The sequence below is a fragment of the Cupressus sempervirens genome, chromosome 10, assembly GCF_028749045.1.
Source record: "Cupressus sempervirens isolate cs-2001-9-10 chromosome 10, ASM2874904v1, whole genome shotgun sequence".
NCBI lineage: Eukaryota > Viridiplantae > Streptophyta > Pinopsida > Cupressales > Cupressaceae > Cupressus > Cupressus sempervirens.
The window spans coordinates 68,886,178-68,910,439 of record NC_143127.1 but is presented as its reverse complement, the minus strand read 5'-3'; the positions used below and the strand labels follow the sequence as shown (position 1 = coordinate 68,910,439).

Below are 24,262 nucleotides of genomic sequence, written 5' to 3'. Positions count from 1 at the left end.
GAGAAGAACCAGAACCCATTACCATTCTTTTTTCCCCATTAAATAAATTTCTAAAGACGTTCAACTACCCCAACTTCTTCTTGCCGAACCAATTTTCCCATTACAATGATAATTAATTCTCTTAAAGAATTAATTATTTTGAACTTTCCAATTTACCCTATTCCATACTTACCATTCTACTTCCATGATCACATTAATAATTAATTCTTGGTAGAATTAATTATGAGGGAAATACATGTTACTTTAAAAGTTTAATGTCTAATTATTTTGGATTTATTAATATTTAATTATATAAGTAATTAAATATTATGCAAAATAATTTATAATATTTTAACCTTTAAAATATTTTAATTTTTTAAATTGGAAGAGGGAAAACTTAGGGTTTCAAAACCCTGGGTAACACTATTCGTGGCACTTCTAAACATTTGAATTTCATTCAAATTAATCTATGAATTATTACGGATTTAAAAACATAGAATTGGAAGATGTTTGTGTGGATATGCTTGAGGAGCATACTGCTTCTATTCGCGATGAGAGGGGGCTGACTTATCATGCCTACTCATCAAACATAAGGAATGCATTCTTGTGTTCGTATTTAGCCTGTGAAAATAGTTCTGGAGGGATTTTTTTTCATTTGTATTTTTATTTTTCTTGTTGGTGGCGGAGGAAGAATACAGGAAATCTGCATTGTTGGTTGCAATTGGGGTTCTCAGTTCAGAAAGGCAAGAGCAGTAACTTAAAAGATAGCTTGCTCAAACAAACAATCTCCTCAAACTGCTAATACAGGTACGTTAAGCCTGTTAAGGTTGTAGCTGCTGTCGGATTGATTTTATCATGAGATACATTGTTGATGGTAGATCATCTTTAAGATAAATATCTTATATATATAATATTTGTTATATATATATATATATATATATATATATATATTATAACATATTACATATATGCTTAAAGATGAGTTATACATATGGTTATTTATATTATTAATATATTAACTAATGATGATTAGCTATAGAGACATGTCTCTTCATAAGACATGTCTCCTCCTCTCATATTTATGATTCTTCAAATCTGCATTTGGAAGACATCAATCACATTGGCAATGTTAGTACATTTGCAGAAAACGATCTAAGTTCAACAAAGCCTGATCATTTTATTTTTATGCTTAATCTTGTTAAGCTGCAAAGAATAATGGCTTTTACTTAACACAAAGAAACACTGAACCAACACATACATAGTCTTAGTGGCATATAGAGTATGTTCTTCTGTTTTACTGCTAAAAATAAGAACAGAGTTTCATTACTTGTGTTTTCTTCTGCTGGTGGTTAAAAAGAATGCTATTCTAATTAAAGCTGGAACATTTCTAGTGCTATACTTTTTATAGCTCCTGAAAGATTCATGGAGCTGCTCTACTACAGCTAATAGATTTATTTGTGCTGTTCCTTATTAGTTATCAGTAAAAAGATTCATGGTGCAGTTCTTATGCAATCTTGAAGGCAGAGAGGATTATAACTCTGCATTTAGTTGCAAGTAGAAAACAAATTTATTAATTAGTATCCTTCTTGGCTGATGGTCTAATACTGCTGTTTTTGTAATAAAGAAATGAGCTTATCCTTATTACATCATTCCTTACAACCAAGGGTGATCAAGGCTGTCAGGATACTGGTAATAAGGATGAGAAGATTTCTAAATTAAGTACACGGCCATATGACTAGAAAGTCTGTTATTCTGATCCACTAGGAAAAAAACAACAAAAACCATTTAGTCTTTATTTCTTTCACCGTTCCTCATAGAACTGAAAAAAACACACCTCAGATTTTACTTGTCTTAAAAATAAGATTGCGTGATGGATGCTGACTTAGACACAAACAAATATTCGAAAGTTATTGACAGTAAACTAGACCTTAGTGTTCTTTAACATTGCCAATACGGTAAGAAATAACTGTGTAAGAGAATGGGAATTATTCTCTTGCTGTTCAAACTGCCTACGGACTATAACTGATATTCTTAAACCATCGTGTCCAAAAGTTAACAGTAAAGGTAGCCTTCTATAGAGGGGATGTAAAGGGACATCGTGAATGGTACTTTTCTGATTATGTGAAAGGTCCTTGGGACAGTTGTGGGGCTCACTTGATTAGATTGAAACTTGTCAATGACTCTTTCAGCATGGACCTGCATAACAAAAGCAAACCGCTCTGGCATGTGTACTTAGGAAGTTAGGATTGAATGAGGACCTAATGGAGTACATTGACCGGAAGTTTGCATGGTGCAGCTCCACGCTGAACGGTTCACATGTTTACATTGACATAGTACTATTAAAAGCACACAACTTAAGAAACAAAGCTGAATGTGTATGTTCATATGCAAGTCAAGTGTCTCGAAAACATACAGAGAACAATATATAGAGTCGGTTACTAGATGTAAAGTAAAATTATTTCCATTCTCTTTAGTTTGAATATGATGCAAAAGAAACGTAAATTTAGATTAGAATCTACTTGCAGTTACTTTAAGAAGTGTTGCAGTAATGATTTCATTATTATTATTCAATTAAAAATTTAGCATGTTAGAGTTGTTCCTTTCCTGTTTTATGTAGTTTTCAAATCTTTGGTTAAGCATTAAAAACCAGCCGTTGCTTTTGTTCTAAGTTTGATGGTTGTTGCATTTATATAGAGGAGACATTTTTTGTAATAAGGTGATATAAGGTGTAAATTCAGTATGCATCTGTGGTCAATCCACTTTACTTGATGTAACTTTTAAATTAATCATTATAAAATTAAAAATTTAAATCTTTTACTGATAAAAAACATAAATATAAATATATTTAATATAGATATCAACATTAGTAACTGGGATGCCCTTCAGTCACTAGAAGATGATTGCAATTGGATAAAATTTCATTAATGGCCTAACTCACAATGATGCCTCACTGAAAAGAGGAGAGAGAAGGATTTATTCATCGTGGACGGCCGAGTCCTATTCATAGTAGGGCAAGCATGGTGTACTTGTGCACTACAATCTGTGAGCCATTCCATGTACAACTTCCACAAACAATGGTAGGCAATGCCACTACAAAACAAACCCTTCAGAAATAGACCGACAAGGCAAAAATTTAGTTAAGTGTCTTCATAGGTCACTATCAACTTTCAAGGCAAATGACTGAGCTAACAACCACAACAAATGAGATCATGGCAAAAAGAAGTCACAAAGTGAAGAAGGATATCATCAGACCAATGAAAGATTTTGGTCAATATCTTAATGCATAAAAAAAAATATGGAGAATAGATTTATAGAAGCAAGGTCTACGACTTGAAAATCAAAACCATCAATCAATTAATTTGTTATAAGCAGTACCAAGGCACAATTAGTAACAATTTAGATGTGTGTTTTCATAGCTCCCTATCAAGGCATAGGACTGTGCTAACATTCCATAACACATCAGATCAAGGCAAAAAGGAGTTACCAGAAAAGAAGGATATTGTCCGAAGTTAAACCATGAAAGATTCAGTCAAGGTCTCAATGCATAATGGAAAAGATAGAGAATAAGATTCCCTTTTATCTTCCCATTTGCAGATCTTGCTCTCCTCAAATGCACCATACAGCTTCTCAATGTATCTTCCCAAGTGTCGTGTCTCTTCCACTTTCTTAATCACTCATCTTAATTGCCGATCTTTAATTCTAATTCCGGTTTATTTGTGAGTCTCCTCCAATTCCTACATGATTATTCCATATTTTGTTTTCCAATTTTCCTTCCTCCCTCCAAATGCCTTTCAAATGAGCTATTCTCCCTTTTATATCTCATGGTTGAGGGAGTCTTCATTTCATGTCTTTCGACCATTTGTTAAATTTAATTGAGTTTTAATTATATCATATTTTGTTTTTATTCTATTATTATTAATTTATTATTATTTTTATTAATAAATCTATTCCACCAAGGGGGCATTACAATTAGCCATAGTCTGAAAAAGTCTGAAATTTGAATGTGTAATGACAAAGCTGATCGCACATGAAAATTCTTATCAGAATGAAAATAATATTTAAAAATTTATATACTGGTTTAAGGACAAACTAGCTACTGAACCCTTGATGCAAATAATGTCTTAATGAGGAATTTTGTCACTATTTTTTTCCACAATATGCTAAACAATCATTTGATGCCTTACCGTTTCGTCAAAATCTATTTAATAAAAATTTATATACTTTTTAAGGATTGTAAGCCATTGGCATTATGGCATATAACGTCTTCTAAGTCTATTAAATAATCAGTCAATTACTTTTTAGGCTAGTAACTCATGAAGATGCGTGAGGAGAGAGGATTATGGCTTTCAAATTTCCAAAAAAATGCAGACATGATTGAACAAATCTAGAGCATAAAGTGTGGAATGGACAAAAGGAGATGATGAATCATGGAGGGGCCATAATTTTGTTTCAATTCAGGAAAAATCTATAATCAAGATAAATAATTTCTCTATATGATATAACCTACAACTATCATATCCATGATCAGATAATAGAATTAAACAAAAAATAGTAACTAACATTCCTAATCAACAGCCAACTTTAATTTTCAATACAATGGATATAAAACAAGATAAAACATCTGTGAAGATTTGAAGGAAATAATGATAAGTTCAACTCTTATTGTTGTCATTGTTCTTTTCGCATAAGACTCTCGCATACTGATTGGTCACAAAAAATAGTTTAAAATCAATTTTTCAAATTATCACGGTAATGCAACATATTGGTTTAAAAACTAACTCTATTCTTAATGAATGAGCACTTAATATTATGCATAAGGAAAAGCATACTTGAAACTTCCAAAGTCAATCTGTTATTCCATAATAATTTGTTGAAAATTAATTGTAGGGGAAGGACTCACTCACTCGCAACACCTTCCATTTGGGCATTTCCTCTCCAACAACCTCTAGCTCAACACTTGAGGCCTCTTTTGACAAATCATTTGAAGATTCTCCATTCCCTTCTGAAGCTGATGCTTCAGTTGCTACAGAGGCACATGGAAAAGAGAACCTCGCTGTCAGAAAAGATGGTTTGAACTCTATAAATCACTAAATTGCAGTTACAATATATATCCACGTCATAAAATCCTATACAACCATTGCCACCATGGCCATTGATAACAAATATAAACAAAATGTGTCAAGAATCGCCTACCGCATGGCACACCAAATAGCAGAGTTAAACTCATCAAACAACATATCACATAGGATACAAAGTACAACAGAAGTCATAATGCTAGACTACCAGATGTTGCAAAATCAGAAGAAATTGTAGAGTCTAATATTGGCCTATCAAAGAAGATAACTGATCTCAAAATCTAAACTTATCATCACTCTCCAACACATTCAATTGTTATGATAGCCAAGGATTCCCACACTGTGGATAGGATCACATAAGTGGCAACATTCAAGCTTACACCATGCTGGAAGATTTTCCCAAACTCTCACCTGAGATTTATCAAGTAATAAAAATTGCAAATTCCCGTAAATAAGGCTTAAAATCTTGAGAAATTTGAAACAAAATTCCAACACTCAGCAAAATTTATAAAATAGGAATACATTTCTAGATCAAAATTTGACAAATTTTCTGAGCTTCTGTTTATGTTTCCTTAAATTATTTACATGCGGTGTAGATGAATTAGCAAGGCCTTGGTCTGCTCAAAAGCTTAGTCAGGGTCAGTTAAAGTAAAAAGGTTCTCTTGTAAAAGCAGAGAGTAAATTAAACGCAAAGTTTGTATACTGGCTAGCCCAAGAACTAAAAGGTCTCCTTTACCTACTAACTAAAAAACTTGATGCACAGACATGTCACCTGTACCCAACCTACAGCATCAGCCAAGCAAGGACCAAAGGTTCTTACCCTTGTTTTGTTTTACATCATTCACATTTGTTTTCCTGCGCTTGCTTGCATCCCCTCTTACTCCACTGACGCCCTTAATGAAACCATTTGCAGACCCTATTCTTCCACCATTAGATCTCACAACCTGATAAACACGTTTCTTTGCTAACTCAAAAATTCGATGGCTAGGGTTAGCAAAAATCCAAACTGATCTCACACCCTCCGACACCCTCAATGCATCCAAATACTTCAAGTAAGTCACAGCATCATACCTAACCAAATAATCAGCTAGTTTCCTCAACGTCTTTAAGTCCCTGACCAGCTGCTTTGTTTTCTTCCCTATAATATGCCAAATTGGATCCAGTTGTTGCCGCACAATCTCATCAAAAGACTTGAAAAGACCACTTTCTACAGTCAGATCCTCCACATCAACTTTATTAGTCTTTCTAAGCTCCTTCAAGCAAGCATCCATGACCTCAATTATTGCAGATTGAATTCCTGACATTAGAGAGGTCTGTGGCATTCGAACATCAATAACTTCAGGAGGATTCTTCTCCAGTATATCAGAAACAAAAACCTGAAACCAGAAAAAAATGTTTAGTGGCTAATATCCACCAGATTGCATTCTTCAATAATAATACTTTTTAATCAAAAAAGTTAATTCTTTGATTATGAACACAAGCCACAAATTCTAATACAGATCTTTTTAACTTTTCCCTATAGAAACAATATATTATTAGTCAAAGATTACAGGAAATTGCATTGCATAAATATTATTGCATTGTGAAAAAAATTACTTAATAATTACATATTTTCATACTCAAAAGCTGTTTTTTCTTCTTTCAAAGGAAAGGTGAGGTTCTTTCAAGGTTTTGACATTCATTATGCCTTGTTCTTCACACATCAAAGTGCAATTAGACTATAGGGTAACATTCAGCTAATCATGTAAACTAGTATAAATATCTTAAATAAATCTATCTAAAGAAATGCCGATAGATTTCCACTACAAAATATTTATAATTTAATTTACTACATCTAAAAATATTTATATTTCCTTTATCTCCATTTATTTAGTTTTTTACTAAGCTTTTTATTTTAATTTCTTAAAAAGTGGATGATTTATATCTCCAAATATTATAATTATACGGATATTTAATGTGGTATTTATTAAATTATTTTTAAAAGTACATTCTATTTATGATAAGATTTAAACTTTTGACATGTAGATGGTTGTGATATTGCTATCAGGATTTAACTGTGTGATTTTTGAGTCAAACTCAAAAGAGTAAAAGAGTAAAGTTAAAGTTAACACACTCACACCATCTCACTCCCCCATTCTGCCATTGTAGAATGCCTATCGGCATTAATTATTCTTTACCTATGTTTTGAGTGTCTTTTTGACATTAGTTACAGCTGTGGAATATATATATATCAATAGATAGATAGATAGATGGATAGACAAATAGATGTGCTTTGTTAATCTTATAGAATGCACTTCTTTAAAAACCAAATTATGCATCAAGAAGCTGACACAACAAAGCCATTGATTGAACTTTGAGCCTGCTTATTTTTGGTAAAAGGTGTGTTGTTCACCTTGCATAATGCTTATTATGTAAATATTTATTTGTGGTGCACCCAAGAAATCTACAGATGTTGAATTTTCATGCCAGAAACGAAGATAAACAGAAAACAACATAAATGAACAAAAGACGCAGTAAATTATCCTGCGAAAAAACCCTCCAACTTGAGGGAGAAAAACACAGCCACAAATATATCACTTATAGATTAAAGAAAGAGCAGAGGACCGCTTCACAATGCCCAAAACTGAAGCAATGATCATCACTCCTATGATCTGCAGACAATTAATGAAATATCCATTCGATATAATCACTCAACAAAAAATATCAAATCAGCAGCTTAATACTCCTACATATATGTCACGATAAAACAAGGAATATCAATCTATATCTTTGTATATGGATTCCTCCCGGAAGAATATATGAAATTGTCTTGACTCTTCATTGTCTTGTTGTTATAAAATGACGACCCTGCATTGTCTTGACTCTTCCACACCTCGACTCTTCAATGCTTGTTGCTTTATAGTGAGAACCCTTTGATGACTTCAATAAAAAATTAGATGATTTATATATCTCAAATTTAGGAAAGAAAGATAGTTCCCAGTGCTATAACATAGACATTCCCTCTTACTAGGGAGGTATCTTTCCAAATATCCCTATCATGGAATCTCTCAACATGACACCCACAATGGTTATACCCATTTGTGGAAAATAGTTTAGCATGAAATCTCCCAACGTGATAACGTCATGGAATCACTGAACATGACAACTACCATGGCTACTCCCATGTGTGGAAATAAGTTTACCATGAAGTCTCTAAATGTGATAACATCAAGGAATCACTCAATACAACACCCACCATGGCTACTCCCATGTGTGGAAAGAAGTTTATACTCAAGTGCCCATTACAGAGTCACTCGACATGATGTCATCATGGAATCTCTCAACATAACGCCCACCATGGCTACTCCCATATGTAGAAAGAGCAACATCTCGCGAGGGATTTCACTTCGTAGTTCTCCATCTGAGAGAAATATGCATTACAGAGCAACATCTCTCAAGAGTTTTAACCTCATATTTATCCATAATAGAGAAATATTCATTAACAAACATCTCTCAAGGGCTTTCACCTCGTATTCTCCATCTCAAAGAAATATGTTTTTTTCCAGTGTTACAAGCCTCGAACTTGGCAAGCCAAGATTGGGTTCGGACTCGGACTCGGCAAGGACACGACAAGGGCTTGGCAAATCAAAGAACCCAAGAAATTCAAAGAAAAGGATTTAAAGTTTTTCTCATGCATCATTTGGTCAATTAGCATCAAATACACAATAATTGAGATAAATAGAAGCTACTTTGCATTGATCACATAAGTATAAATGTGAATTTCTAAAGGGAATTAGTTAAACTAAATAACATAATAAAAATGTAGTGTCACTGTCAAATGTCTACAATATTCATGGAATGTAATCCATGGAATCAAAAGTTCAAAACATATATCAAAATAAAGGCTCATACTAGATTCTGCCCTATGAGTACAACTAAGATATCGATCATGGAAATCTCTAGAGCCATCCTCTCTCCCTATGTCTGAGGTCGAACCTCAATGACATGCTCATGATCATCCTCCTCATCACCATACTCATCCTCATAATCCTCATCTTCAGGGTCGGATCCATCACTCTCAACCTCAGAGTCCTGCAATAGGTCTCCTCGTGCTCTAGCCTCCAACACTACCATCGTTACTACCTTTGCCTCTCGATCCACCTGATCAATATACTCCAAGTCTTCATCATTGGAGACAAGATCATCAATCTATGTGTTCCACCCTGGATCAACCTTCTCTAATACAATAGATGATGTGTCAATGCAAAAGATTTGTTTCTGACGAAGGCAAAGGTTGTAGTGAACAAACACAAAATCATTCAACTATTTCACTACCAACCTATTGCGCTTCTTCAAGTGTATATGCTCGAACAAATTCCAATTGTGTTTGCAACACTAGATGGCTGGCTCAAGATACGAACTGCAATCCTATGTAGATTTGGCACCTTAGTACCAAATATCTCCCACCATACATCTGAAACAAGATAAATTGAAATCATTCCATTACTTTGACTTCATCAATCTAAAGTGGTAATAGAATTAGAAATTAGAATTTGGAATCGTAGATTTTTACTATGCATCAGTTATGTCTCGTTTTTCTTGCATAAGTCTCATACAAACAGGTCTCAATGTGCTTTCTTATACATTTCTATCTCACTGGCTATAATTGTTCCAATTGTTTCATCAAGTGACATTTTCTCTATAACATCATAGAGGCTAGTCCACACCTAAATTGGTATGTCAAATTAAGGAAGTGGGCAGCTACATGTATAGGCCTGTGAAGTAGATTGCGCCCCTACCTATCAGTGGCATCCATAGTTGCACCGTCCTAGGGGACAGGGGACGACGGAATGGGGGGACAAGTTCCCGCAATAGGGGGACAGAGGGGGCCTTAATTTGGGGACGGTGGGGGGATGGTGGGGGGGAACAAGAGGGGTGTATATATCTATGCATATGGTACTTAAAATGATAGTTATGAAAATATGTATTGCAATATAGGCTATAAAGATGTAAAAGAGTAAATATTTGAACTTTGCTTTGAATTGGAACATCAAACATTAAACATAAAAAGTCGAATCTACAAATACTGAATATCAGGATGTCCCTCATCCTCAGTGGTGGTGGCGGAATCTGGTGGTGCCGTTGGGGAAGGGGAGATGAAGTCCCCAAGTCTCCGGTGCGTTGAAGTCTCCAAGACGTCGGGAAAAAATGGGAGAGACGCGTCTCCGTGTTACTATGATGGCATCTTATATGGGACCATATTTATCTTGATTCCCAACATAAAAAGCTCCAATCGCCTTTTTCAACCAATCCATACACTCATAAATGTATCACATTGAGGGCTTCTCTTCATCAACAATACGTAGGAGAACAATAAGAGGATCTATCAACTGCACTCATTATGAAAGGTGAAACATTAAGCTTTAAGTTTTAAGTTTTGTTTTTGAAAATGAACTATGAACATAAACAGGTGTTTAACAAAGATGATGAAATGAAACGGAAATTAAAAAAAAAAAAAAAATTACCTCCACAATCTCCTTTGGCGGTTGCCAAAAGCCACTCGCATCGAAAACCCAATCAGTCGTCTCAATCCCTATATTGCTCTTTGTATGTGATGATCTTGTCCACTCCTCACATACAAACATGCCTTTCAAACTGGCCTTTGACTTAAGCAAGGATTGCAATGTGAGAAGATTTGTTGCAAATCTAGTAACCCTACATGAGACAACTCTTCTTGCTTTGTGTGTTGCCTCATAAGGTTGAGGACCCAAGCATGATTATATATGAATTTACAAATATTTCTTCCTTGCTCTACACGTGTTTTTATCCAAAGCAGTTTACCAAGATCCTCCAACATGAGGTCAATGCAATGAGCAGCACAAGGGGTCCAAAACAAGTGGTGGTGTCTGTCCATAATAAGTTTACCTACAGCAACATAATTTGCTGCATTCTCTGTGACTATTTGTACAACATTCTCCTCACCCACCTCCTTCAACACTTCCCTTTAATACCTCACAAAGATACTCTGCATTTTTGTTTTCCTCAAGGCATCAATTGATTTCAAAAACACTATGGCACCTGAGAAAAATTTAAGAAATTTAGTACGATGATCAACCAATTTAGTTCAATGATCAATTTAATACTAACTTCTAACTTTTACTTTCTAAGTACAATACTGAATAACCTGATAAAGAGACAAAAAATTCACTGTTGTTCTATTTCTTCTATCGGTCTAACCATTGGTCATGATGTTGCAACCCTTTGTCCTCTATACCTTACGTTGCTCCTCAATTTCAACTTTTACATCAGCCACTTGTCGGATCAAAATAGGACCTTTCAGCTCCTCATCATTAGGGGCTTAGAACCCTAAACCACAAATAGTAATAGCATCTATCGCAATTTGCCAATAAGAGGACCTTAAACAAATTAAATAAACATATAAGTATACTTATTAAGTTATTAGTAAGAGAAGTAAGACATACAAATGCTTAAGTCTTGAAAGTACGAAAAGTAAGACATAAAAATTAAAAATTAAAATAACAAGTACCTTGTTGCATTAAATGAAAGGTTGTAAAAAAAGAAATCTCCAAGTGCCATTTTTGCTTGCTCATGCTTCTCATTATTCCAACCCATGCCCTCAATCAATGGTTCCACACCTAAAGTTGTGTGTGGAACAAAGATGGAATCTAGTGTGGTTTTTTCTTACGAACTTGAGGCCCAATGCTCACACTCACAAAAGTAGTAGTACTAAAAGATGGAACTAAAGAGAGAACTTGAAAAGCCCTCTCCACTTCCACCTAAGTATGCCATCTCTTTATGTGGCTTATTTCTTCTTTTTTTTCTCTTGAGATACCTCTAAAAGAGCTTGCATATCACGTATGACATCTTGGGGTACTACCTTGCAAGGTCTAACAACACGCCTTGGTATATGTGCAAGGTGATATTTCATTCTACTAATGCCTCCCCCACTACATGTAACAACTCCTTTTTTTTGGCCAAGAATGGGTCATTACCAAGCCCTATCCTTTGATATTGTAACAAGGTCAGCATCAAGAGTAAATTTAGGCCTAGATACACTACCCTCAAATTGAAACATGATGTTGCTGCTGCTGCAATTATATCATTAATAAATAAATAAAAAGCGTCTTCAATATAGAAAATCAAATTTATAAACACTAAAGCTGCTTTACTTTTCAAGTTTTTCATCAACATAAAATGGAACAAATCTACAGACAAACAAATGGAAACAAAAAAAGATTCATGAATGCAAAAAATTTACAAACACAAACAAATGTAACTTACCTCTTCAAATTTTCTCTAAAACTAGAAAAACTCAAGTGTGTAGAAGCCTCTTCCAAATGCTTCTTTTAACTTCACTCAATGCTTAGATGCAAGCTACAAAGTAGCACAAACAAACAGTAACCGATATATAAGAGCCAACCGATTTGTCAATCTATCTCCTAAACCCCAATACTCTTCTCTCAATCCTTCTTTCTCTCTTGTTTGTGTTAGTAACTGATAGAATCACCATTTTAGGTCTTAGTCATGCAATATATACCAAAAACATAAAACAAAAATAATTAAAATATGTTCTTTTTTGCACCTTTTTTATGTTGGTTGACAACAGAGTCAGGCCAACGGAACTCTTTGATTCTGGCAATTCCATGGAAACTCGCCCAAGACTCGGTCGAGTACAAGGCAAGAGGCCACTAGCCTCTGGAAGGCTGCCTCACCTCGAGACTCGCTGAGTCCTTGAAAGACTTTTTGAGTCTTGTAACACTGTTATTTTCTAGTAGATAGTAAGAGTCACTGGTGTTGAGACAGCCTCTTAGTTGGGACTCCTCAACAAGGACTCCCTCTCAGAAAGGGCAACATTTTTCAAAAATGTGCAAATTTCATAATGAATCACAGTTGGCTCCAATGTTTGACCAAACAATCCTGCAAAGAGCCTTTGAAGTCACACTACTTCTAAAACTTGTTGATCCTTTGCAAAGGACTTGGCACTCTCCATTGTCACTCAAGCTTCCTTTGAATCTTCTTGAGCCTAAAAGAATCCTCCCACTTCAGCTCATCAAGGTCTCCCTTTATGTATTTAATAGTATTCTCCAGTCTTGACTTCATCATATTCTCCAATGCATTAACCCTCTAATAGGTCGCCTTGATGGCCTCTAGTTCAAATCTCTTCCTCTGAACCAAGCAATATACTGGACATGAAGAACCCACAAATTGCAGTCACATCAAGATACAAGCCCACTATCTGTAAATTCTTTCCCAGAAATCACATAAGATGAATATTTGGTGCCTCTGTTGATGAGATCTTGCTTCCATCTTCAATAGCTGATAAAGTATTCAACACCATGCAAATGCCTAATATGATGACTCTCTTGATTCTACCAAAGTTTTTTTTTAATGTTGGCTCACCAAGACTGAAATTATATCACTATAGTGTTACATCCCAAATTTTGACCTAGCTTGAAATATAGACGTTGAGGTTAACATGAAGTCAGTTGGCAGTTTAATTTGATGTAATCTCGCGAAATGGGAAACTGTCAGTGGGGTGGAAACATTGTTGGAAAAGAATTAGGCAGGAGCATCGCCAACACTGGACAGATGGGTAGAAGACCTAGCGACTTGGAACGGAAAATACCTGTGGAACCGCATGAGTTATTTTAATAAATAGTTTAATTAAAATAATTGAGTTACTTGGTAAATAATTTAATTAAAATAATTAAATTATTTATAAAATGTATTTAAAAGGATTTTAATTGTAAATATTTAAATTTGTACTTTTAAATATTAAAAATGAATTGGCATCATTTATTAGAATAATTATCAAATTATAAGAATTGATTATTATAATTTTACAATTCTCTTTTCAACTTCTTATTTTCTTCCTTTATTCTTTTTCCTCGTCAAATTCGATTTGTTTTGGCTTTCAAATGGTTCTTGTAACGATTGGAAGCTGTAGAGTCTGACTTATTCTATATTATGGAATTCTTTAACGTCTTTTGGCATTCAACTTTCTCAACCATTCTTTCACCACTCTTTTTCGGATTCTCTAAACGCTTAGCCATGGAGTTGCCTGTGAACCATTGCATAAGTGACCGAGCCTTGTTTAGATCATTTCTGATTTATATTTGAACCCTTATCATCTAGCGTGGATTGCAGAGCAAGGTCGGGGGAGGGGTTATTAAAATGCAGGCTCGTCTCAATTTTAGATGACAGAGAGCCATGTAAGATTCCTGATAAACTCATGAAGCCATTGTACTTTATTGATGTTGTGAATACATATTATAACCCGTGAGTCAGCAGTTATGAACATGTTTTCTTTAGCGTTAGCAGGTAGTAATGAAACTGTATTGAATAAAAGATCTATTGTTTTTCCATTTCCAAGAATGTCGTTTCTTTTAGAGGTTATACAACAACAATATTTGTGAGAAGTCTGTTGTAGTTTATATGGAGAATAACGAATTTCCTTATGTGATAATGTTTCTCTTAACAATAACAGATTTCCACAATCCATTTGTAAAGTACTAAGTTTTCTAGATTCGATTGTGTTTGTTTATTTCTGTTCTATATGAGATGATGATTACATAACCGAGTATAAATTTCTCTAAATCGCTTAAGATCAATGATTAGAAGGTTTCTCAACCAGCTGGATATTAACTTGCAAGATATTAGGTCATAAAGCATGTTTTTATCGCTTATTGTTTCTTAACTATAAACGGTCTCGATTTGATGTAAGGAAATGCAAAGAAGTTTAGAATCTAAAATATTCCATTTTTACTCAATCTGGAAAAGAATAAGAAATCATGAAAAATTCCAACGTACTGGAACTAGTATAAACGCAAATTGAATTATGATGGACAGTAATAGATTACTAGTTATTGGAAACGATTCATACTTAAAGAGCGTATTAATTAAGCATATAAGAAAGCTGTGAATAATTTATTTTAGCTTAGATTGTTATACATTCATTCATGCCATGCAAAGATAGAAGATATTATTGTTAATCCAAACATCATGGAACCTTCAGGCATTATGGTGAAGAGGTGGGAAATTAATTAATCAAACATAAATTTGAAGTCTTTAAAGAACATTATTGTGAAATCACAGCTAGTGAAATGTTAGATGCATGTAAAATTGGCAGAACCAATTGTGCTGAGAGTTTCTAACACCTAGATTTCACCCGACTGTGTAGCCAAGAAAAAAAGGTGACGAGATGGAAAAGAGGAATTTGTAACAACATGAATCAATATCAATTATGTCACTTTAATATTTACCATTTAATAAGAATTAATTAATAGCTCATGCATATTCCTGTAACTATGATCTTCTGTTGCCAAGTCGTATGGCGTGCTATTTGTCATGATGCCCAGTGGATGCCTGCCAATTCCAGGTAGGGAGGGCCTCTCTCGTTAGAGATCGTGTGGGGATATATTGAGGTCCGAGGTTGGGTGGTAAAGCCCCTGACAATGTTTCACCCTCTCAAGATGTCAGTTGTGCGTCAGATAGAGATAAGCCAAGTATTCAAATGCTTATCGGAAAAATAGGTAATATCATTTTTATTTATGAGGTAAGATTAAATTGAAGTATTTCATTGTTATCATCATTTTACTTCATATAAATGAATACTGAATATAAGTAATTATCTAATCTTGAGAAATTGTCACAGATAAGCAATCGGAAGGAAAAGAAATCCGAAGCCCTAATTGTTTGAGTGACAGTTGGAACCTTAATTGATATGGTGGTATTGGAAGCCCTAACTGAATCTGTGGTATCGAAAACCCTAGTTGAATCTGTGGTTGCGAAAGCCCTAAATTGAATCTGTCGTCGCGAAAACCCTAGATAAAATCCGTTGTCGCGAAAGCCCTAAATTGAATCCGTGGTCGCAGAAGCCCTAAGTGATAAGCCGTACTAGAAGCCCTAAATAAACCGATGGTAATTGATGCCCTAATTGGTAAGATGATATGTGATGCCCTAATTACGTTATATTGGTATTTAGTGGTATTCATCAAATGATTTTTGAGATAGCAATCGATTTGAGAAATTGTTATAGTGTATTTGTGAACTAACCCGGGTGGTTGCAGAAGCATACTTAGATGATATTCAGTCTCAGTTTTTCCAAAGTATGTGATTTCAATTTCTGAAGTAATATCATTAAAAGGTATTTCAAGTATTTAGTTAAGAAATTTTTGTTTAACTGACTGAACGGTAAATCTTCTTCACATGAACATGAATGATGTAACTACCTTCTTATGAAATCGAAGTTATAACCGTATTCTATGCATATGTTAGATGTTAATTTAGACCGGGAAAATCCGGTTGTTACATATAGTGTCACTACATACACATAATTTCTAGTCGCCAACATTAGAAAGTTTGGAGTCTAGACAATAAATATTAAAACATCAACACTAATTGTCAAAGGTATCTCCATTAGAATATTCAGGCATAACATCAATTAATAATCTTGTCATAGATCTATCCACGGACATGTAATAATTAAAATATCTAGTCACAATATTAGATTTAAATCTAGATTGAATAGTCCAAAAGACTTCCCTTGAAATAAATGATTCCAAGCCACAAGACATCATTGCAGCCTACTCATGCCATATAACCATAAACGATATTGTCGAATTGTAGGCTCAACGAACTAGTAGTGAATGATTTGTGATTTCTCCTAATGATATTTTTTTAGTTTCTTGATTATTCTAACATACTTGTTCCCTACAGCTCCCTACCAGAAACAAATCGGCATATACTCCTCCAAACTCCCACTCAAACCTTGAAAGATTACTAGTTGTCGTTATTAAACTACAATAAAATTTCTCACAATAATGATATCACCTAATAGGATTCCTTGTACTTGTTCATTGCACAAATACCAAATGTTTTGTAATCAATTGAACTCCAGGTGAAAACGTCTCAAAGTTAAAGGATTCATCACAAATCATTAGAGAGAGAGTTGAGCATTTAAAATAATGAACGCAAATATTAATATTCAATGGTGTTATTAAACACAAAATCCAATCTAGACCACTTTTGAACTTCCACAACTGACAAATATTTGAATTCACAGTATCTCCAGAACAAAGACTTACCCAGTAGATAAACTTAGTGTCGTCTGGGAACTACACTAAGGTCTCAAAATTCCTCTTCCCTTTGAATTGCATTTCCAAGGGAGGTATGTAACTGTTGGAAGCATGAATGGTGATGATATTCCTATGGGGGAGTATTGTAGAAACATGATTAGATCATTATCATGATGATATGTTACATTCATGACTGTGTTTGTCATTGATATCAACATAGCAGTTTTCTGTGGTATCTAACAGAAGAACAGCGGTAAAGATCAAGTTGGTACGAACAGATCGTTGAGTACTTTCAATAGTGAGGTTAAAGGGAGATTATACTATGTGTCTAGTATATGCAGCTAACCTCGAAAGCATAAGATATTAAGTCTAGAAGAAGTTATGCAAGTTTCGGTGAAGACTGTTCTGAGATAGAGTTTACAGAGGCATGTTTTGGTAAACTTGTTATATCTCTTAGCAGAGTTGTTATTCTGAGAAGCTGAAGATGACATGTTGGTGATGACGTGGCTAAGCTAACTCATCATAATGTTACGTGTACGAAAAGTTATTCAAGTTGCAAGGCAAAAGATTAATGTTATCGCTAAGTGTTGTTCTTAATGTGGTCCTATCATAATTAATTAAGAAGGTGTAACAGCCGACTTAGGGAATTGTTTTATGGATTCAGTATAAAGGAACAACATTTTCCTTTATCATGTATGGATGAATGCGAATGATTGTAAGCAGCACAAAGAACGGAATGCGAAGATAAGCAGAGCAAAGCAAAGGTGAAGGAAACTCCGTTGCCAAGGTTTTATTGTGTGATCCAAAGTTGGATACTTGGATCCAAGGTTTGTGACCTGGTCTACAAGGTCTTACAGTGATTGTTACAATTGACAGTACAGAGGAAAGAAGTTAAAGTATAGTACATACAATTATTCAACAAGGAATAGTTGAGAGATCAGTTAAACAGTGAATTCAAGGGTCTTGCCCCAGAAGCTGTTTGGATAGTGGGTCCCTCTATCTTCTACAACTCCTAACAAGGTTGGAATCTTCTAACAAGGATTCAAAGCCTCTTAACAGGGACTCGTATGTACTAAATGTTGTAATAGACTCCTTACAAGGTCCATCCTCTAACAAGGAATATTTATATTAGTACATCATCTTGTGAGCATCATTCCCACCGGGGTTTTCCCTCTGATCAAGGGTTTCCCTAGTTAACATATCTAGTGTAGTTATCTATGTGCATCTTGTTATGGTTGATGTTTACTTTGGTTGAATGGATAAGATTATTTAAGGTTGATAAATGTTTTAATTATTGGATAACTGATTCACCACCCCCCCCCCACTCTCAGTTATCTTGGTGAACTATTATTTCTAACAATTGGTATCAAAGCATCAGGTCCTTGAAGATAAAGTTAAACAACTTTGGGAGATCCATGGTGACATATTCAGGAAAGATTGTCCCAAGTTAGGCAAAGGAAATTTTGACACTTGGATGGTGCAAATTCTTGGTGAGTTATCAAATTTGTGTAAAGAACAAAGCATTGAGTTTTTAGATCCAGAATCCTTCTTTTGTATACAAAAGAATAGAAGCACAAGGAAATATAAGTCCAGATCCGAAGAAGACATAAAGATAAAGGAAGGTATTGATCTACTTACGAAAAGAGAGCCAGAAGGTATGAAAAATTTTGTTTGTTCCTTAAAGAATTTGGTCATTTTTCAACTAGATGTCCTAAGAGAATAAGAAAAACTAGAAAGAGTTTACTTTCTGATAAAGTTGAAGAATTTAAAACAAGTATGGAAAAATTCTTGAATGGCTGTGATAATAAGCCTAGATTGGTTAATAAAGGGGAAGTAATAGAAGAAACAACTTTGGTGACTATTATGGAAAGTGCAAATGTAAGAGTTGATGAGAAATTCAGGCTACAAGAAAGAGTAGTTGATTACAATTTAGATGAAGATTGTGTTACTAAACCAAGGAATGATGAAGTATTCCTTGAGACTAACAATGATTTGCAAAATGAAGGAGAGCTAAGACAGGAACAAAGCTCAGAACCTTCAAACAAAGCTAAGAGTTGAGATAACAACTCCTACTTCAGTAAGAATATGACAAAGAATCATCCACCCGAGCAGATCATCCGAAGCAGAGATAAAGGTGTGATGATAAGAAGCAGAATCAATGAAGGAAGAACTATGTTTCATATCTCAAGTTGAGCCTAAGAATGTAGATTAAGCATGTAAAGATGACTATTGGAAGCAAGCTATGAAAAAGGAATTGGATCAGATAGTAAAAAATGAGACATGGGAATTGGTCCCCAGACCAGCAGACAAGAATGTGATAGGAACTAAATGGGTATTCAGAAACAAGATAAATGAACAAGGTGAAGTAGTAAGGAACAAGGCAAGAGTGGTATATAAAGTTTACTCACAACAACAAAAAATAGACTATGATGAAACCTATGCTCTTGTGGCAAGAATAAAAGCAATAAGGTTATTCTTAGCATACGTAGCATATAAGAAATTCAAAGTATATCAAATGAATGTCAAGTCAACATTTGTGAATGGAGAACTTGAAGAAGAGGTATACATTGAACAGCCTGAAGGTTGTTCTTTAACAGATGATAAGGACACAGTATGCAGATTGAAGAAAGCATCGTATGGCTTGAAGCAAGCACCCAAAACTTGGTATGCAAGGTTAGACAAGCATTTGACAAAGTTTGGATATAGCAAAGGTATGGCAGATAGTAATCTCTATTGGAAAGAAATTGATGATGGTAAATGATTCCGGTAATATTTGTTGATGATATCATATTTGGAGGAAATGATGATGAAAGTGACAAGTGTGTAGAAGAAATGAAGAAGGAATTTGAAATGAGCATGACAGGAGAAATGAAATATTTTCTAGGATTACAGATTATACAGGACAAAGAAGGAATCTTTATTTCTATGACTAAGTATTTGAAAGATTTACTGAAAAGGTTTGGTTTGGAAACATGTAAACCCGTTGGAACACCTATGGTAACTGGAGACAAGTTATCTACAAAGGATGAGACACCTACTGTTGAGCATAAGTACAGATTAATGATTGGAGGATTGCAATATCTGACTCACACAAGGCCAGATATAGCAAATGCAGTTGGAATTGTTGCAAGATTCCAAGCTGATCCCAGAGAAGCACATTATGAAGCAGTCAAAAGGATATTTAAATACCTGAAAGGAACACCAGAGTTCAAATTGTGGTTTTATAGATCTGATGATTTCACTCTATATGCTTATACTGATGCTGATTGGGCAAGCAATATGGATGACAGAAAGAGCACTAGTGGTGGAGCCTTCTTTCTTGGATGAAGATTAGTTTCTTAGCTAAGCAAGAAGCAGGATTATACCTCATAGAGTATAGCAAAAGCGGAATATGTTGCAGCAACAAACAATTGTAATCAAGTTGTTTGGATAAAGCAGATGCTGAAGGATATAAGGATAGAATTCAGTGAACCTGTTGTCATACATTGTGACAACACAAGCACAGTAAATATGTCTAAGAATCCAATGTTGCATTCTAAGACCAAGCACATTGCTATCAAGTATCACATGTTGAGAGAGAAAGTTGCAGAAAGGAAATTAGAATGGAGTATGTAAACACCAAAGAGCAAATTGAAGATATTTTCACTAAGCCTCTTTCCAAAGAGACTTTTGAGTATTTGTAAGGTATGCTAGGGGTTATGCCCCTTCCTACATCAGAGTAGATGATGCAAGAGTGCATCAATCCAGTGTTACAAAGCACTATTGTTTGTCTAGACTGAATGTTGATGCTTCCTGTATGGGGGAGTATATGTGATGGACAGAGTCATCTAGGACTCTTGTTGGATGTTGTTTTTCAACGGTGTCTTTGGACACTTGAGCTAGTCAGAAACAGTTGTTACAGAATTTGATGGTTGCTAAAACCTGTGACATTGATGTCAATGGGGGAGAAGTACAGCATGAAAAACAAGTACAACATGGAAAAACAATTTGAAAAGCATGGAAAACAAGTACAGCATGTTCGAAAAATCAGTTGGCAAGAAGTACAACAAGAGAAGTACAACATGGAAAAACAGTTTGATGTAAAGCACATTGAGGTATATCAATGGGGAGAATGATTGATGAAGAGGATTTGAAAATGATTGATGAAGATGATTTGAAAAGAAATGTTAACAGTCTTTTGCAATTGGTATTCTTAGAACTAGATGTTTTCCAACTATGTTGTCATCAATGCAAAAGGGCGAGATTGTTTGAAGCATGAATGCTGATGATATTCCTATGGGGGGGTATTGTAGAAACATGATTAGATTATTATCATGATGATATGTTACATTCATGACTGTATTTGTCATTGATGTAAACATAGCAGTTTCCTGTGGTAGCTGACAGAAGAACGGCGGTAAACATCAAATTAGTATGGACAGATCGTTGAGTACTTTCAATAATGAGGTTAAAGAGAGATTATACTATGTGTCTAGTATACGCAGCTAACCTTGGAAGCATAGGATATTAAGTCTTGAAGAAGTTATGCAAGTTTCTGTGAAGACTGTTCTTAGATAGAGTTTATAGAGGCATGTTCTGATAAACTGGGAAACTTATATCTCTTAGCAGAGTTGTTATTCTGAGAAGCCGAAGTTAAATATGTGAAGAAGACATGTTGGTGATGATGTGGCTAAGCTTGCTCATCATAATGTTACGTGTACGAAAAGTTATTCAAGTTGCAAGGCGAAAGATTAATGTTATCGCTAAGTGTAACATGTTCTTAATGTGGTCCTATAATAATTAATTGAGGTGTAACAGCCAACTCAGGGAATTGTTTTATGGATTCAGTATAAAGGAAGGACATTTTCCTTTATCATGTATCGATGAATGTGAATGATTGTAAGCAGCACAAAGAGCGGAATGCGAAGATAAACAGAGCAGAGCGAAGGTGAAGAAAAATTTGTTGCCAAGGTTTTATTGTGTGATCCAAAGTTGGATACTTGGATACGAGGTTCGTAACCTGGTCTACAAGGTCTGACAGTGATTGGTCTAATTGACAGGACAGAGGAACGAAGTTAAAGTATAGTACATACAATTATTCTGCAAGGAATAGTTGAGAGATCAATTGGACAGTGAGTTCAGTGGGCTTGCCCCAGAAGCTGTTTAGACAGTGGGTTCTTATGTCTTCTACAACTCCTAACAAAGTTGGCACAACTCCTAACAGGGTTGGAATCTTCGAACAAGGATTCAAAGTATCTTAACAAGGACTCATATGTACTAAATGTTGTAATAGACTCCTAACAGGGTCCATCCTCTAACAAAGAATATTTATATTAGTACATCATCTTGTAGGCATCATTCCCACCGGGGTTTTCCCTCTAATCAAGGGGTTTCCCTAGTTCACATATCTGGTGTAATTGTCTATGTGCATCTTGTTATGGTTGTTGTTTACTTTGGTTGAATGGATAAGATTATTGAAGGTTGATCAATGTTTTAATTATTGGATAACTGATTCACACCCCCCCCTCTCAGTTATCTTGGTGGACTATTGTTTCTAACAGTAACAACTCGTGAGAGAACATCGACCAACAAATACTCTCACAGGAATTTGTATTCAGACAAACCAATAATTATTATATTATGGCAAGAACATCGTCTTTGGCAAATAATACTCCATTGAAGAAATGACGTGTGATTTTGGCCAATTACCCAATGAAAGTTTGCCTGTGTAACTTCTTCCTCCACGGGAATGCGAATAGACTCATGACTAAGGATATCTTCTGTAGAGAAAAGAACACTTAATAGGCAACCAACTTCTAATTCCTGGTTTGGAATTCTGGTTATGCACATAAGAAATAATTATCAACCTTCAGAATATTTTGCCAGCTTCAAGCTTGCAGCAAGAGTTCCATCATAGTCTCACCAATGAACCAACACAACTCTTGGTATCATTTATTCCAGCCACAATTGCGAACTATGAAGTTATTAGCAGACCCAACTATTCACAGAAAAGATAAGCACATTCGTTTCAGAAAGTAAGAAGTCACCAGCATCTCATTTCTGATTGTCTGCAAGTTACGGTTAAATATATTCAATGTTTGGCCCCAAGAATGCATTTGTTTCATAATTGATTAACATCATACCACTACAATAATCTTGTGCTGGAAATTGTGAATCGCTGAGCTTGATACTCATCAATGTCAATAGTGCAGTCATTGTTCAAGCCTGATACTCAACTATATTCACCCGTGCATTATTTGGCATTAAAAATATTTGACATGACTACAGTATTTGATATAATAGTCCAAACTATAGTCTTCCACCCACTATTCATGACAAACAGAATACCCAAATTCATTAGATACAGCTATATTAAATATATGCTCCCAATCAATAGTCACAACCATATTCTTCCTAAAAACATCTTCGGATATAATCTCAGTGCTTCGAAGGTAAACTGTCACTACTCCATTTAGACTTGATAAAATAACTTGGTCGTTACTATTGATAATAACAATTCAATGACTTATAGAGATCGAAAGCTCACAGACTCTGTCATCAAGAAATTTCCTAAGAAGCAAGAGAAAGGGATAATTTGGTGAAAATTGATAAGACTTACTATGCTCCCAATGAGATTAAGAAGATTTGGAGGAAGGTCTCAATTGCCATCATGCAATACATACTCTCGATGACAGATTCTCGCAGGTCTATGGGTACCACGGAGTGGTCGGTCCTGCTGGTTAAAGGGGGAGCAGTGAACTAAGGGGGAGACTTGCATACATTTGAGAATATTTGTTATTGCCATCAATGACAAAGGGGGAGATTGATGGAGTTATTGTTATTGATGTCAGAGAAACAAAGATAAAGTTGTCATTCATGACAAAAATTGATGCATTAACAAAATAGTCTTCTCATAATAATCACACCTATGTAGCATACCTAAATAGAGATGAAGATCGAACAACAACTATGAAGCAAGTTGTACCAAGCATATACGCTAGAGCTGAAAAGAGAGAAAGCAGTAAGATGGTATGAGGCAGAAAGTATGTAAGCAGCAATGAAGGGAAAATGCAATGATTGGGCAAGAATACCTACGACATAATAAATATTATATTTTGTTCGTGCCATTCGAACAGAATGAAATATATATGT

General features: G+C 34.9%; 1 protein-coding gene across 3 annotated transcripts in view; it reads right to left on the bottom strand.

The window, feature by feature from the left end:
- The window catches only part of UVH1 (Restriction endonuclease, type II-like superfamily protein), a 110,617-nt gene that overhangs the window by 71,855 nt on the left and 14,500 nt on the right, over positions 1 to 24,262 (bottom strand). For all 3 annotated transcript variants that reach the window (XR_016356814.1, XM_089803881.1, XM_089803882.1), the window contains exons 2-3: positions 5,875 to 6,430; positions 4,884 to 5,002 (exon numbers count right to left, since the gene is read on the bottom strand). Coding sequence is in view for 2 of the 3 variants with exons in the window: in XM_089803881.1 (XP_089660007.1) it covers positions 4,884 to 5,002; positions 5,875 to 6,430 (675 nt within the window). In the remaining variant the exon portion in view is untranslated. The remainder of the gene's footprint in view (positions 1 to 4,883; positions 5,003 to 5,874; positions 6,431 to 24,262) is intronic.